At 53.3% G+C, this 14,949-nt stretch overlaps 5 protein-coding genes across 5 annotated transcripts; 3 read left to right on the forward strand and 2 right to left on the reverse strand.

Annotated features, from left to right (window-relative positions):
- Positions 1–252: 252 nt before the first annotated feature.
- MONBRDRAFT_8157 (uncharacterized protein) lies at positions 253–5,099 on the forward strand (the record flags this gene model as incomplete). Its single annotated transcript, XM_001745708.1, has 15 exons — positions 253–432; positions 676–826; positions 928–1,105; positions 1,246–1,360; positions 1,434–1,634; positions 1,732–1,898; positions 2,040–2,122; positions 2,302–2,531; positions 2,708–2,852; positions 2,968–3,078; positions 3,162–3,241; positions 3,394–3,477; positions 4,066–4,134; positions 4,239–4,904; positions 5,013–5,099. 15 exons carry the CDS (start codon positions 253–255, stop codon positions 5,097–5,099), a joined length of 2,547 nt encoding a protein of 848 aa, XP_001745760.1.
- A 796-nt stretch (positions 5,100–5,895) lies between these two features.
- MONBRDRAFT_8158 (uncharacterized protein) lies at positions 5,896–6,900 on the reverse strand (the record flags this gene model as incomplete). Its single annotated transcript, XM_001745841.1, has 1 exon — positions 5,896–6,900. The coding sequence occupies one exon, from the start codon at positions 6,898–6,900 to the stop codon at positions 5,896–5,898; it is 1,005 nt and encodes a 334-aa protein (XP_001745893.1).
- A 1,089-nt stretch (positions 6,901–7,989) lies between these two features.
- On the forward strand, positions 7,990–10,984 carry MONBRDRAFT_32387 (uncharacterized protein; the record flags this gene model as incomplete). The annotated part of the gene is made up of 6 exons (XM_001745709.1): positions 7,990–8,347; positions 9,421–9,450; positions 9,562–9,618; positions 9,761–9,963; positions 10,054–10,140; positions 10,261–10,984. The coding sequence occupies 6 exons, from the start codon at positions 7,990–7,992 to the stop codon at positions 10,762–10,764; spliced, it is 1,239 nt and encodes a 412-aa protein (XP_001745761.1). The 3' UTR covers positions 10,765–10,984.
- A 256-nt stretch (positions 10,985–11,240) lies between these two features.
- Positions 11,241–11,561, reverse strand: MONBRDRAFT_25369 (uncharacterized protein; the record flags this gene model as incomplete). Its single annotated transcript, XM_001745842.1, has 1 exon — positions 11,241–11,561. The coding sequence occupies one exon, from the start codon at positions 11,559–11,561 to the stop codon at positions 11,241–11,243; it is 321 nt and encodes a 106-aa protein (XP_001745894.1).
- A 673-nt stretch (positions 11,562–12,234) lies between these two features.
- Positions 12,235–14,616, forward strand: MONBRDRAFT_25370 (uncharacterized protein; the record flags this gene model as incomplete). The annotated part of the gene is made up of 8 exons (XM_001745710.1): positions 12,235–12,395; positions 12,482–12,722; positions 12,813–12,950; positions 13,058–13,229; positions 13,318–13,612; positions 13,759–14,001; positions 14,115–14,327; positions 14,451–14,616. 8 exons carry the CDS (start codon positions 12,235–12,237, stop codon positions 14,614–14,616), a joined length of 1,629 nt encoding a protein of 542 aa, XP_001745762.1.
- Between the last annotated feature and the right edge of the window lie 333 nt (positions 14,617–14,949).

Genomic DNA, 14,949 nt, shown 5'->3' on the forward strand with positions numbered 1-14,949 from the left:
ATAATCTACCACTACAATCGCACTAAAATCTTCATCTTCCTTCATATATTCTTCGTTTAATTCATGTTTCGCTGCATCTTCCCATAAGAAACATACATTTACTGCTTTAAACTCCATTTTTCCCCAAAACGTCTGATCACTGACTCAACGCCAGTGGTCGAGTGATCGCGAGGGCCATCTGCATCTTCATCTGCCTTCTCCGGCTGCCGTAGCTCGGGATCGGGGAGTCAAAGACGTGTCAACGGTGGAAAGATGGTGCGTGGGTCCGTGCTGAGCGTCGCCGCCCTTGTGGCGGTGGCGATGGCACTGGGCATGGTGCGCGCTGATGGCTTGGTGGATCATCCAATTGCCGGATCTGCCATCAACTATCTCGACGGCCAGTGGGAGCTTTCGTCGTTTGAATTTGCGCCCGATCGGACCTTCAAGGCTCAGGTATCAAGCACCTTTGCTGCTTGCCCCCACCATGACTGCTTGGTCGATCCCCAACCCCACCCCTTTGCTTTTTAGGTGTTTATTTGATTTCTTTTGCTTTTTTTTTTTTTTTTTTACCTCACTGGCCTGGGTGGTACCTGCCGAGCTCGATTGCACTTGTCACTCGCACCGTTCTGCTGGACTCACCGCCATGCTTTGACGAATGACGGACGCGCGCGCGCGCGTGTTTGTGTGCACATATAGGTCCCTGGTGACCTCATCACTGACCTGCAAAACAACGACCTGATTGGTGACCCTCTCTATGAACTCAACTTCAAAAACGCCACGCTTTGGAACGACTACGATTGGACCTACACCACCACCTTTACCAGCAACTATGACCCATCATCCGGAGGTAGGCCAAGACTCCTGCCACTTGAATATGACTTGATTTGCACATCACAGCGATTTGTGTAGACAAGCTCACTTGGCTCTGAACCTTTGCCATGATGTCAGCGGCCCTGTGGCTAGTGCTGGACGGCGTTAAGATGGGTGCTACGGTTAGCGTCAACAACGAGATGTTGGGCAGCGTGACTGATCAGTTTCATCGCTACACCTTTGACATTAGCGAGTTGGTCAAGTCTGGCGAGAACGAGCTTCAAATCATTTTCATCAACGATATCCATACTGACGGGTCTGTTGCGTCCAGCACACTCAAAATCTGAAACTGTCACGGCATACGTGATGCGTGCAAGGGTTGTTGCCCCGCCGATGGGGCGTCTCCGCCCCAGATTTGACGCTGTCATGACCATGCTTGCACCCGTGCTTTTACAGGCGTTTCATGGCCTGCACCGGTGGCTGGGATTGGGCGCCCTATACCACCACCGAGTCGTATGAAGGAGCTCTGACCTTTTCTCGTGGCATCTGGAAGAGTGTCTACACCGTCGAGGTGTGTCATCACACGGCAGCACATAGAGACTGCCTGAGCCCACGACCCTGATTCACCATGGCCTGTGGCTTAGATTGACGGAGCTGCCATCACACATTTTGTGCCCCATACCTTTTATCGTGGCGAGTACCCGGCGACCCGGCTTGAAGAGCATGCCCATGATGGCTTTGCCGTCCAAGCCCATGTGCACCTGTGGTCCAAGACAGCCACCTCTGGCACGGTGACTGTCACCAGCGACTTTGACACTCAAACGCTCAAGGTCGACCTTCCGGGTGTAAGTACAGGCGTGCCGTCCCTTGACGAACCATCCCTAGCAAGATGCCGTACCTGTCTCAGCGACCGCCGGCCCTGATGGCCAATGTCAACAATAGGGTGATTACATTGCCAACCTGACCTTGTCAGCAAACGCCGCGGACATTGACCTGTGGTGGCCCAGCGGCTACGGCAAGGCTGCTCTGTACAATGTGACGGCCTCCTTCACCGCCGACGGTGCTCTACAAGCCAGCACGGCGTCCGCCACCCGTCGCATCGGCTTTCGGTGGGCTATCCTCTGCCTGTTTCTGACGTGGCTTTGAAGGCAACCAGCCACTGGTCTCCTCCTCGATGTTTGGTATTGTCATCATGGGCCCTCACCAATGGATGTTCTCTTTCGCGTCCCATGCACCGTGTACCATGATAGCATGTTCGCGCTCGTTACAGGCAATGACACGGATCCAGAGTACCGTACAAACAATAAATATGTTGATGGCACTGACTTCCACGGTACGTCCCAAGCCATCCTTGAAGCTTTCTTGGTTTTGTGGTGCCCGTTTGTCTGTTTTGCAGCATCACTGCCTGCACAAATCACATGCGTGCACATACACATGCCTATGCCCAAGAAGAAAAAAACTGACCGCGGCACGGCCAATCTTGATTCTGTTTTGGGCGTTGCAATGTTTTAGGCATGTACTGGCGCGTCAACGGTTTGCTCATCTTTTCTCGCGGTGCCAACATGATTCCCATGGAGGAGTTGGAGGGGCGCATGAACGCCGAGGCTCACCGCCAGCTGGTCGTGAGCGCGCGCGATGGTGGCATGAACACTCTTCGCGTCTGGGGTGGCGGCATCTTCCTGCCCGATGTGTGGTATGACACTTGTGATGAGATGGGTATCCTCGTCTACCACGACATGGCGGTTCGTGCAACGCCTTGCTCCAACATGCTCAACTCGGGCACCGTTTTGGCGCATCCTTTTTGCGGCTTATCGCTGACAAACCTACTCTTTCTGCTGCCGGCCATTGGGTTTATTTGCTTGCTTATTGGCTGAGGGTGTTTTGTGTTTTTGTTTTCTTGTGCTTGTTTGTTTTTCAGTATGCCCAGCAGGGGCATAGCCCGAGCGCAACGGCAACTCAGGACGCGGAGCTGCGTCATCAAATTCGCCGTCTATCGCACCACCCCAGCATTGTCATGTATGATGGCTGCAACGAGTGCCAAGTGGTGATTGGCACCGACACAGGTATGAGCTCTGATTTGATGCCGTGCCAACACTCGATCGGCCATTTTGCTTTCATCGTAGCCCCACGTGCACCATCATGTCTGTCTGCCACATGTTTCGGTGTCGCTTGCCGCAGGCATTTACGCCACTTTTGTCATGGCCGTGGTTGCGGAAGAGGACCCGAGTCGCGCAGTCTGGGCATCTTGTCCTTCCCTAGGCTGGGCCACAGGCGTCAACCGCCTCACTGGTGAGTCTTCTTACCGAGAAGAACTTGCAAAGCCACGAGAATGTATGAGAGCTGACCATTATTCATCAATGCATTCATCCCAGGCCAACCCAACCGCTCACCGGATGGCTTGGTGACGCATGTTGGAACCACCACTCTCGAAACTCATGGTCCATACCAGCACGTGCGTAAGGGCTTGACTTGATCCACTACCAAATCACATTTTATTGGCTGCTCGCAACATATGCGCTGCTCCGCTGTTTGTGGATGGGGTGCTTGGAGCGGGGGTACACTCCTTCGACTGACGTCATCCATCGCTTGGGGTACATTCAACAGGGTTCAGGCTTTCCCAGCGTCAACGGCGGAGCGACGCTCTCCCCCTTTGACCCCAACATTCCCACCACCCTGACACCTACTGAGGTGTGTATGACAGCGGCCGGGTGCAGGTGTCCAAAGGTGTCGGGTATACCAGACCAACACTGTCTGTGTGCTTCTTGCGTTTTAATCTTTTTGCGTATTTTTGTTTTGTTTTTGTTTTGTCGCTTTGTTTGACATGGGGGCTGATGCCGTTGCTGACGGTATCAATAGACGGGCCCCCAACTGCAAAACGTGTACGCCTCGGAGTTTGGTTGCGTGGTCATGTCTTCTTTCGAGTCTATGGCGCCCACACTCGCCAAAGAGCACTGGGGTGTGCACGCCGGCCAACCCTGGGATAAATGCAGTGGTATGTCCGTCATACCTCCGTCTCATGTGTGGCCAGATGAGCTGCGGAAGAAGATATCGTAGCTTTGCACCTTGAAGCTGCTTACGAATGATGTGTGTGCGCAGGTGGATTTGCCTCGACTTGTGAAGGTGACAATGTTATGGCTCAGCGCAACTATCCCTGCGACAGCATCATCTACGTTCGTGGGCTCTGGCTTGTGAAAAATTACGGGCCTTCAACAGCGTTGTTTGTGTTTAAAAGGAGCTTTGACTTTTGTTATTGTGTTGCTCCTACTTTGTCAATAGGCCTATTTTGGCAATGACCAAGATCTCAACGCAACTGGCGAGACGGCTTTCAAGCGCCAGCTTTATCAGGTATGTAGGCGGCAGCTTCATCGCCTGGTCGGGGAAGAAGCTCGGGTTCTTCCTTCTCCGCCCTTGTCCGTGACAGGGTGTACTGACGCTCTTTGTATTGGTAGTGCATGCTGGGCCAGGCGCTGGAGATGAAGAGCAACATCGAGACCCGCCGCGGCACCAACCAGTTTGGCATTCTCGTGTGGCAACTGAACGAGATCTGGCCCACGGGCGGGTGGGGCAGCCTCGAGTATGGCACGCCTGTGCAGGGTCAGGTGATTGGTGGCCGTTGGAAACCACTGCACTACTTTATGAAGAAATCGGTGTATGCCGATGTTATGGCCACATGTGGCACAAATGGCACGTGTTACGTGAAGAACGATAGCCCATCGGCCTTTTCGGGGCGGGTTGTGGTCGAGTCCCTCGCCTTGGCTGATGGCAGCAGCACAGTCCTCTTCAATCAGACCGTATCCATGGCCACGGGCGCGGGCATTACCAAGTGGTTTAATGTGGATTTATCCAACTTCAACGGCACAAAGGCCCTTTTGCGTGCCACGGTGCAGAGCGGTGCTGGCCAAATCGTGTCGGACAACATTATTCCATTTGTAACGCCGGCCAACATGCAGGTGCCGGCGGCCAATATCACAGTGACCGTATCAGACTCGACCCATTCGGATGGCACAGTGGACGTGGTGCTGAGCAGCCAGAAGCCAGCTGCCTATGTTGTGCTGACCACCACGGCTCAGGGCCGCTTTTCAGACAATGCCTTCTTCCTCACGCCCGGCAGTCATGTACGTAGGGTATGGCGGAGAGCGTTAGTGTTGTGGGGAGGGCGTGGGTGACCAGGCTTATAGCCTAGCGGATTACTCATGTATGGTCTGGCTTGCTTGTGCTGACAGGTGGTGCAGTTTGTACCCTTTGCCGGCTTTGACCATGACGAACTGCGCCGTACAATTCGTGTCGAGCACCTGGCACAGATGTTGTGATCCACGGCACTTTGCTGCCCCTCGCTCGTTTCTTGTTGACACGCGTTGGCGCTCATTGATTTTGCACATCGCCCGATGATGGCGATCCCAATCAATACACGTTGCGCCATTGTTCCCAAGTACCACCGAGCGGCCCAAGCGAGACACAAACAACAGTACCATCCATGGCCAGAACTGTAGCCATCAAGCCAGGTTGTCAAAATCTCCAAAGAAAAGCCAGAGTCAACACCAAGGTTGAAAGCAAAACACAAACCGGTTGTCTCACTCTCACACACACTCTCTCTAGCTCTCTCTCTAGCTCTCTCTCAAGCTCTCTATCAAACTCTCTCTCAAACTCTCTCTCAAACTCTCTCTCTCAAACTTTCTCTCTCAAACTCTCAAGGATGAAGCATCTCTGCTCTAAAGCCCCCCCGCATTTTCGTTCCGTTTACTCCACAGCATCATGCTTTACCATGAGGGCATGGTCATATATGGTGCTGAGTCAACCAGGTGCCATGCCAGCCCTCCTCCCCTTGCTCTTATCTGTTCAAAAAAGCGCATGTGCTGATGTGGGGCATGTGTTCGTATCTTTGTTCCCGAGTCGAGCCTCCGCGAACTGCCACAGGAGGCGTCGTCTGTGTTGGGGACAGGCAAGGCAAACGACAAGTGCTGAAAAGCGTGGTCAAACAATCCGATCGATTGCAAGACTCATTGGTTATATGCAAACTAAAACTAGTGGGACACGGTTGGGTGAAAACATGCTCTATGAGATAAACAAAAAAAAAAAAGAGGGGTGCGAGAGGGCCATGGTCTTGATCTATTCTTGGGCCACTAAGATGGTAGAGAGGTCGGGTACTGTTTCATTGAGATTAGTGGGGTCTGCCATGTGAAAGCGCTCAACAGTCAACCCGTATCGTTGTTTGAAGCCTTTGATGTGAACGGAATTGGCACAGACCATGGGGGCGTTGACTGCATCCTTCGTGCCCTCGGAATGAAGGGTGCTGCCGATATGACTGCGGTCCTGCAAAAATAGCGGTTCTTCGCTGGCCACGCTGACTAGGGCACCACGCGAGGTCAGATGGGCAAGAAGGAGGTCGTCACCCATGGGCAAAAGGTGGTTGTCAAAGGCGTCGACCAGCTGCGTCAGTGCGACTCGATCGAAGATGATGCTCTGTGCACAGAGGTTGGCGAGGTCTTGTACCAGACCGTGACCAAGCGGCTTTTGGTAGTCGCAATAGGCCAGGCAACGACCAAGATTGAACACGTTCCAGCGAGGGGGCAAAGCAGACCAAAGGTGCTCGATCTGTTGCCGCAAGCTTGTGGGACTCAAAAGTTCAAGGTTAATGTCATCTTCAAAGAACAAGAGTCGGTCGGCGCTCACATTGAGCGCGTGCTTGTAGATGTCGCGTTTGGTCTTGACAAGGGCGAGCTTGCGGATGCCATTGGAGTTGGAGCTGAGTTTGGTAACGTATGCTTGCTCTGTGGTGGATAACGTGACGTTGGCCAGGTCTTGATCCGTGTAGACGTCAAAGAGGATGGCGTCAATGTTCAGAAAGTCGAGCATATGTTCCACGTGGTCGCGACGCTCAGGAAGGGTGGCGACAACGATCCGATCCACATATCGGTAGAGCCAATTGTGCGGCAGTTCCTCGGTTTGGCCGCGGCTTTCGTAAAAACTTTCGCGCTCAAACGTGGTGCGGTAAGCCTTCTCCGACATAAGGACCGCATCGTTGAGATCTTGCCCCGATCGTAGAACGTACAGGCTGCCCATCATGCAAAGCGCACAGATCGAGGGCAAGATATACTTGAGTAGTATCAACATTGTCGCGGTGGCGATGTTGAGATGGCAGTGGCAACCGCGATAACCTCGGATCTCGCCGTCCCGTCAAGTCCACACGCGTCTGACCCGCCCGTCGCACGTGTTCCAAAAAAAAAAAAGCACACGTCCTACCGCCTCTTCTGAATTTCCCACAGCCACAGCCAGCCACCTCTGGATCTCATCCACAACCGTCCTGTACCCCTCACCGCCCGCCTTCAGAGCCCGCAAAAGGACACACACACACGCACACACACTCACACACACGCGCGCGCGCGATCTTGTAAAATGGTGGAGGTGGGCGGATCACTGTGGTCGCGTGCTCTGCAAAAAAGGACACAACGGTGCACGAGCGCTCTCCTTCTCTCTGAAATGCCTCTGGATTTTGTGTATCCCTCTGGGACATGGCTCTTGTACGTGACTTTCTCTGAGAATTATCTCATTTTGGAGCACTTCTCTTCATATGCCTTGAATTCTATCTGATTAGCTTCACACATGTCTTCATGTTCTCTGAAACGCTCCCGTCTCAAGAGGATCTCTCTTATTTCGATACACTCTCCTCTCTGCCTCTCTCGATTCGTTTCTCATTTCATCTCAATCTCTCATGGTCCTTTTTCGGTGTTTGGTTTTCTCAACGACAAAATGAAACGTCCCGACGTCCGCGTGCCACGTGCAATCCTCTGCTCTTCCTGACCAATGAACCGAACGCCGTCCTGTAAATGTTGAGTTGACATGTGAAAACGAATTCAAAGACAAGACCAACTCTGTGCCTTTTGTGTGGATGTGGTGTGGGCAGGCGGTTCAGACGTACCCCGACCCGACCCGACGACATGTCCAACGATCGAACCGCCCCAACCCCAAACGTCCATCAGCATAACTTTGCACACGCGTTTGCAATGCTGTGTATACTCCACACACGCCACACGCTTGCCTCACACACGAGAACCATGTTCTCCACACTCGACACACGCTCCATACACTAGAACCACACCCCTAGAACCACACACTGCATACACCAGAACCACACACTGCTCATACCAGAACAAAAATCTCTCTCTGTTCGTGCTACTGTATTCCTTTGTGCCTTTGCTGTTTATGCCCTCCACTTGGTTCTTTGGTTCCTTGTTGTTACATGTGGTAGTTGTGCTTTTTTTTCTAACCAATTCTATCTCTCTCTCTCTGTTTGCTCTCTCTAGCCAATTCTCTCTCTGTGTTTGTTCTTCTCTCTCTAACCAATTCTCTCTCTCTTCTCTCTCTCTCTCTCTCTCTCTCTCTCTCTCTCTCTCTCTCTCTCTCTCTCTCTCTCTCTCTCTCTCTCTCTCTCTCTCTCTCTCTCTCTCTCTCTCTCTCTCTCTCTCTCTCTCTAAACTAACTGAGACAAACAGAGCGGTCAGAAAGAGGCGTTACCGAGAGCCGAGTAGCCAACAGGGAATACGAGAGAGAGAGTGTGTATGTACAGGCTGTTTTTACGTGCCAGCGGCGCCTTGTGCCTTGTACAAAGATGTACCAACGCAACCCCTGCCATTTTCCGCTCCATGACTTGAACGATCACTTTGTTAGTATACTTTTGCTTGTGTGTTTGCACACATTCAGTCCATACAATGACTTGGCATTGCTTGGCATTGCTTTTCGCTCAGTCCTCTTCAAAGTCATTCAGCCAAGCAGTAGCATCTGGCCACGAGTGCATCAACAGCTTCCATCCTCTGGATCAAAGCATGTCTGACTGCCAAAAACGAGGGTTGACACACGCGAAATCAGCCACACACCACTGCACGTAAATATTCAACGAAAATTCGTCTGAAATTCATCGAAATTCCATGCACGATTGTCAGACGTTTCATCCACGGCTTGCACATGTACCACTGGCATTGCCGCTACCACATAAAAGTTACACACAAGTCAAAGTATAACAAACAACACACTAAACACAGCTGCAAAGTATAACAAGAGTCACACTTATAACACAGCAAAGGTAAGGCGCGCGAAGAGAGAGAGAGAGAGAGAGAGAGAGCTGTTCAGTGTGTGTGTGTGAAATGGCAGCGCGGTCGGGGATCCAAAGGGGATCAATGCGACCTCACTGGCGATCACAGGAGGCAAGTGGCAGTGGATAGCATTCAAGGGAGATGTGACGGGTAGCGTGGGCACTTTTTATTTGATGAGTTGTCGCCGACTCGCGATGCTCGTTTTGAAGAACCCGCCCGCCCCCTTTAAGCTTCCCGCCATCAATGGCAGCCGGCAGTCGGCTTTCCATTCGCGCCAAGAGTTGGAAACTTGTTCTCAAAGGGGCAAGGCACACCTGTTCTTGATCACACTCGCATCTCTTTCTCTCTCTCTCTTGCTCAATTTGCTTCGCCTGCTCTTTTGTGCAACGCCCGAGTGACTGACTGACTGACTGACTCGCTTGTGGCGCGGGCTCAGCTCTGGCAGAGCCTACTCTGTCGCCTCTTTTCGGTTCTTTTCACGGTGCCACCGCGGATTGACCGCATTCCTCCCCTCTCATTGCACCACTTTGTGTGTGATTTCAAGCCTCGACCGCCGTCATGTGCTTCTTCTCCGGTACGAAAACCAAGTCGCCCGGCCGGAAGCCTTTTGGTACCACCTGCCTTTTATGATGCCGACCTCATCCCATCCCCGTGCACCGGACGTCCCCGTTCACCCGACGCCCAGGTGACCCCGTGGATGAGGATCCCTACAACTCCTTCCAAGCCCGCGAATGGGAGACGGGTGCGTCCGCGTTTTGAACCCCTTTGGTTTTCGTTTTGAACCCCATGTGTCAAGCATGGCGTGTCTCCACCATGTTGCACACGCATACATTCGGCCTCGGCCTCTTTTCATATCGCCCCGCTTCCCTATGAATGCCATCTAGGCATGATGCGCGCCTGCTGCAACAACCCCGGTGGTTGCTGTGGTGCCATGCTCTGCCCCTGCTGCTGCGCCATCTACCTTCGCTACCTCGCGCTCAACAAGGACTGGTCCAAGTACAGCTGCTGCCAGGGCTTTTGCTGCAACAAGTGCATGCAATACGTGCCTGGCCAAGAGTCTTGCCCTCAGCTTTGCATGTGCTTGGAGGTAGGCGCGGCATGCAGGCTGATCTTGCCCCGCCCCCCTTAGCATCTCGGCCCCATCAACTTGACCGACACATTGTCGCTGCTCGCCTAGGCTACTTGCTGCGAGAGCTGCGCCATCTCGGCCACCCGCATCTATGTGCAAGTCGAGCGCCAAATCAAGACGGATCCCTGCGATAACGTTTGTTTCCCCGCCCGGCTTGTCAGGCACAGTTTAGCTGCTTGACACGATTGGATCACTCTCCACCACCTTGCGCCCTTTCCTTTTCTCACTTGCCCCCTCGCTCTTCGGGATCAACAGCGCATTATCCGCTTCAACAACTTTATGCAGTTTCTCAAGTGCATCTGCCATATTGCCGCCATGATCGACTCGACGTTCGATACCATTGCCGACATTGTCGATTTGATCGCTGACATTGTGTACTGCCTCACCCAGGCCTGTATGCAGGCCCAGACCCATCACGAGCTCAAGCTTCACCCCACCGTCAATGACTATGGGGGCAAGATGGGTCACCATCATGCCGAGTCGGGTGCTGGCGGCGGCTACCCGGCGATTCAGGCTGGTCAGCCCAAGCCCGCGCCCCAGGGCCACGGTGCTCCCCCCCAAGGCTACGGCCAGCAGGGCGGCTACCCGCAGCAGGGCGGTTACCCGCAGCAGGGCGGTTACCCGCAGCAGGGCGGTTACCCGCAGCAGGGCGGCTACCCACAACAAGGCGGATACCCACAACAGGGTGGCTACCCGCAGCAGCAGCAGCCTTATGCTCAAGCTCCCCCGGGTTACCCCAGCGGCTATCCCCCACGCTAAGGCCTATCTCACGGGCGATCCACAATGTCCAAGATGCCAGTTGTTCGTCCAAGGCTTCTGCCTGCACTAACTTGGTCGCTATGTCGTCTAGGCCGTCTGTTGGACGTGCCACTCTGGTTTGTGCTGTCCTGTTGCAACGCCCCCGAGATGGCGTTGTCTGTTTCCCCCTCGTGTTCTCGTCCCTGGGACTTCTGTGATGTCAATCCTATCGTATATTTGCAACTCAAGTTCTCCTTGCACCTTGTAAACCAAGTCGGCAGGCCAGAAAGCTTGAAGAGTTTGAGTGGGAGTTTGAGAGAGTTTGAGAGAGCGTCTGAGAGAGAGAGAGAGAGTCTGAGAGAGAGAGAGTTTGAGCGAGAGTTCGAGCGAGAGTTGAGCAGAGAGCCAAAGAGGAGCGGCCAAAGAAAAGCAGCAAAGGCAAAAGGAACAGTCCAACAAAAAAATTTAATTTTCTGCATCTGATCAGTTGCGTGAAATTAATTTTTATTTTTTTTGAACCGAGTGTGTGGGTGGCCGTTTTGGCTGCTGTGCCCTCTGCTACTGTGCCCTCTGCTGCTGCTGCTGCTGCTGCTGCTGCATTTGACGGCCTTGATCCTGCCTCCTATCTTCATGTGCTTCGTGTGCTTGGGGCTGGGGTTGATGGGTATCTTTGCTACCGGGTGCTGATCGGATTTCGGATGAGTTGGTATCGTCAACGTCAGTGTCGCGTTGGCGAGCACTGAGCCCTGCATCAACAGGATCATGCCGAGCCCTCCGGCGGCCGTGAAGGCCACGGCTGGGCAGGTCAAGCACTTCATGTTTGAGATACTGCACCATCGGTACGCCGGGATCTTAAACTCGTTGCGGTGATGCTTGCTGCCTTCTGGCACGCGCAATCTTGTCTTGTCTTGTCGTCTCTTTCAGGTCTCGATGACGTGGTATGGTGGTTGGTGGTGGTCACAGGTCGCGCCGGTATCAGCTCTTGGCTGGCCTGATCGTCTGCATGACGATTTATTGGTGGCTACACTCACATTCAGCCAACGTCTCCTCCGGTTCGTATCTTGTGCATTCGCTCCTCTCTTTCCAACCTGTATTGCCGTGCAGGCTGGAATTTTCTCAGAGCTCATCATGTCTTCACCACACCTGTGCAGTGGCCAGTTTTGTGGCGCCCTCGACCGACTGCTTTCGTCGTGAACGTGCACGTCTTCTCAAAGAGGTCCGCTTGACTTGTGTTGGCAGCGAAAGCAACAGTCACGCCATCTGTTCTCTGTACCATCCTTGTTAGTGCACGGTCACTGACGTGTGATCATGGTATCCCGTCCACCCCACATGTCTCGTAGCTTTCCGAGCCTCCACTCTCCATGAACGAGAGCATGCCACTTTTGCTTGGTGCGCTCCTTGCTCGGTCGAGCGCCGCTCACATCCCGCATAGCTACGCACGCGCCAGGAGTCGCTTGCATGTTCTTGTTGTTCCCCCTTGAACGTGTGCGCATGCCTCATCTTGACGCCCGGTCGCGCACGCCCAACGTGCACCAACGTGCAGGCAACGGCTATCTGATGGTTGATGCAGTGTCAGGTGACGCCTTGTTTCGTGGCATTGATCAACCCACCTCCAACGCAGCCCCAGATACCATTCAAGCCGAAGGACGCATGTACGATGCATGCTGCACCCTGGTTCAATTTCCAGGCCTACCAGCTCCTCACCTCTCGCTCGTCTCTCCAAAATCCTGGTCCGTAGAATTGCAGCCAAAATCCCAGGCCTTGTCACCATTAACATGCATGTGCTACACGAAGGTTTGAGCCTGGACTTTGCTTCTGGTCTGCAACATGGCAAATCATCTAATCCCTGCCTCGTTGAGCTGGTTGCAGAACGCTTTGTGGAGAGGGCAGCACATTCCGTCGTTCGCCTGCAAGCACTGGATACCAAGCCTGCCGTCATGCGTGGTCCCAGAGATCCAGTCATCCCCGATGCTTGTGTTGTACGTTCCGGTCATGCCGATGATGCCCCATGTGCACCCTGTTTCTTCATTTTTAACGGCACACGTATTCCACTGCGTGCCGGCCATTAGACGGCAGAGCTACGCTACTTTGTGCCCCGACAACGGCCAAGCGTCTTGATTCAACAGGTTATCGTCCATAATCGCGCGGGCATCGGTGCCACGGTCAACCTGCAACGCCAAACGGCTCTCAATTCCAGTGACGCATCGGTGTGTTGCCCAGAGCTCTTGCTTTCTTTCGTTTCTTGCCTCCGTCTTCTTGATTTAGCTTTGTACTGATTCAATGCCTTGTATTGGCCATGACACCAATGCCCCAGCAACTGCCGGCAAGTTTGGCAGCAGGACTCGATCTCTGGCAACAAATTACGGCTGATGGAACAGCGCTGTTTCACATCTCTTCCAGCCTCCCAAACAACATCAGTCTCTCCGGTGGTGGCTCTGCCACGGCCATTATGATCCATTCCCTGGTGGTCATCCCCTCGGATGAGCGTAAGCCTCAACGCCTCCATCATCGTTCCAACCACGGGGATGCATAGTCATGGTTGCGCATGTGCACCCGTTTTTTTTTGTTTTACAGATGTGGCTTTCACAGCCAATCCCACAAAGATGCCGCCTTCAGCAGCCCGCGTGGCCGCCGTTATCAAGCAACTACTGCAAGATGACGACGTCTTCAAGCGCCACGAGGCTGTTCACCATCAGCTCTTTGAGTCACATTTGCAGGCCAATGGCTACCAAAATCAACATTACACCTCTGCTGTTCATGCCATGCTTGCCAGCAGCTACTACATCACTACGGCGTTTGAGGTGGTGGATTTGGGCCAAAACTTTGCCGGGCGCACTCTGCATGACCAGCTGGATGCCACCGCTGCTGGGTACGTTATCTCGACGTGCCTGTTGTGCCTGCTCATTTTGTCATCAGCAGACGATTTGCCGTGACTGGGCACAGCATGGGTGGCTTATGAGCATACGTTCCTTGTACCTGCCTCGCTCACAAACATTACTGATAATTTGCTTGCAGTTGCTATAATGGTCCAGTTAATTGGGATGCCTCCGAGTGGACGCTGCCTTCGGGAACGGCAGATCTGATCGAGTGGCGGGATCGCATGGTGCTGCGTCTGCATCGGAATGGCTGCCCCAACTTTCATGAGCCCGGCCGCCAGCGCGCAGTGACGGTAGACCAGGCATTTACGCGTATGGTGCTTGGGATTACGGGACGCAAAAACAACCTGCGCATCAGCCCGTCATTCAGCATGCCCTTAGGGTTAGAAGATGTGGGGTGTCAAACTGCTTTTTTTTTTCTTCCTCCGGTAGATACTGACTCGCTCGTCTTGGTCTTGGTCTGCTGTCGATGGATGCCTCGGATGGCACCAATAGATTGGAGCTGCGGGGCAATCATATTGATTTTGATGACCATGTGCTGCATCTGGTCAAAAATCAAGAAGAGATGCTGTTGAGTCGGGGCGATCGACTTCGCGAAGCGCTTTATGTCACCAAAAGCCTCCACAACCAGGCACAAATCCTTGGAGCCCATGCCAGCCTCGAACTTTCCAGCAGTGAAGCCCACTACATTTCCACTACCAGCCAAGGGTAAGTCCTTGTGGATTGACAAATCCTGGACAAGGCCTGAGGCATATGTTCGTGCGGGACTCGGATTCACGTGGGGGCGGGCCCTTTGTTTGCTTTTTCTGAACTTGATTCTTCTGGATGCAGGGCGGCAGCTGTCTTCACTCCCCAGGAGAGTCTGCACATGTTTGGCATTGCACCCGAAACGCACAGTTTTAGTTCAGGTTTGGTCGCCCTCCTTGTGATTGGCGTTGTGGTCTTTCACATCTTGCTTGCCCGTCTGTTGTGTCGTGAATTTTGCTCGATGAAGTAAGCATGGTTCTGCACTGGGTGATCGTGCGCGTGATCCAATCTGTTTGGGCCATAAAAGCCCATCTGTTCAACCCTGCGGGTTCTTTCCACTCTGAAATTTATGCCCATCTTTCTTCCTTTATAATTGGTGATTCCCTTTGTGTGGGCCTGGACGCATGATTGGTGAAATTTGCACGGATTAATTGTGATTGTCTTTCTAACTGTTTGCATCGTCTCGCTCGCACACTCGAAGCGCGTTGTTGCGTAAGCTTTTTGGGACGCAGTAACGGTCGCTTGTCGAGTTCGTTTTGGCGGTTCAGTGGGGCAAGGCAAAGGGGGAGCACCAGGCGAGGCT

The sequence above is a fragment of the Monosiga brevicollis genome, genomic scaffold (genome assembly GCF_000002865.3).
Source record: "Monosiga brevicollis MX1 MONBRscaffold_10 genomic scaffold, whole genome shotgun sequence".
In the NCBI taxonomy this organism is placed as follows: domain Eukaryota; class Choanoflagellata; order Craspedida; family Salpingoecidae; genus Monosiga; species Monosiga brevicollis.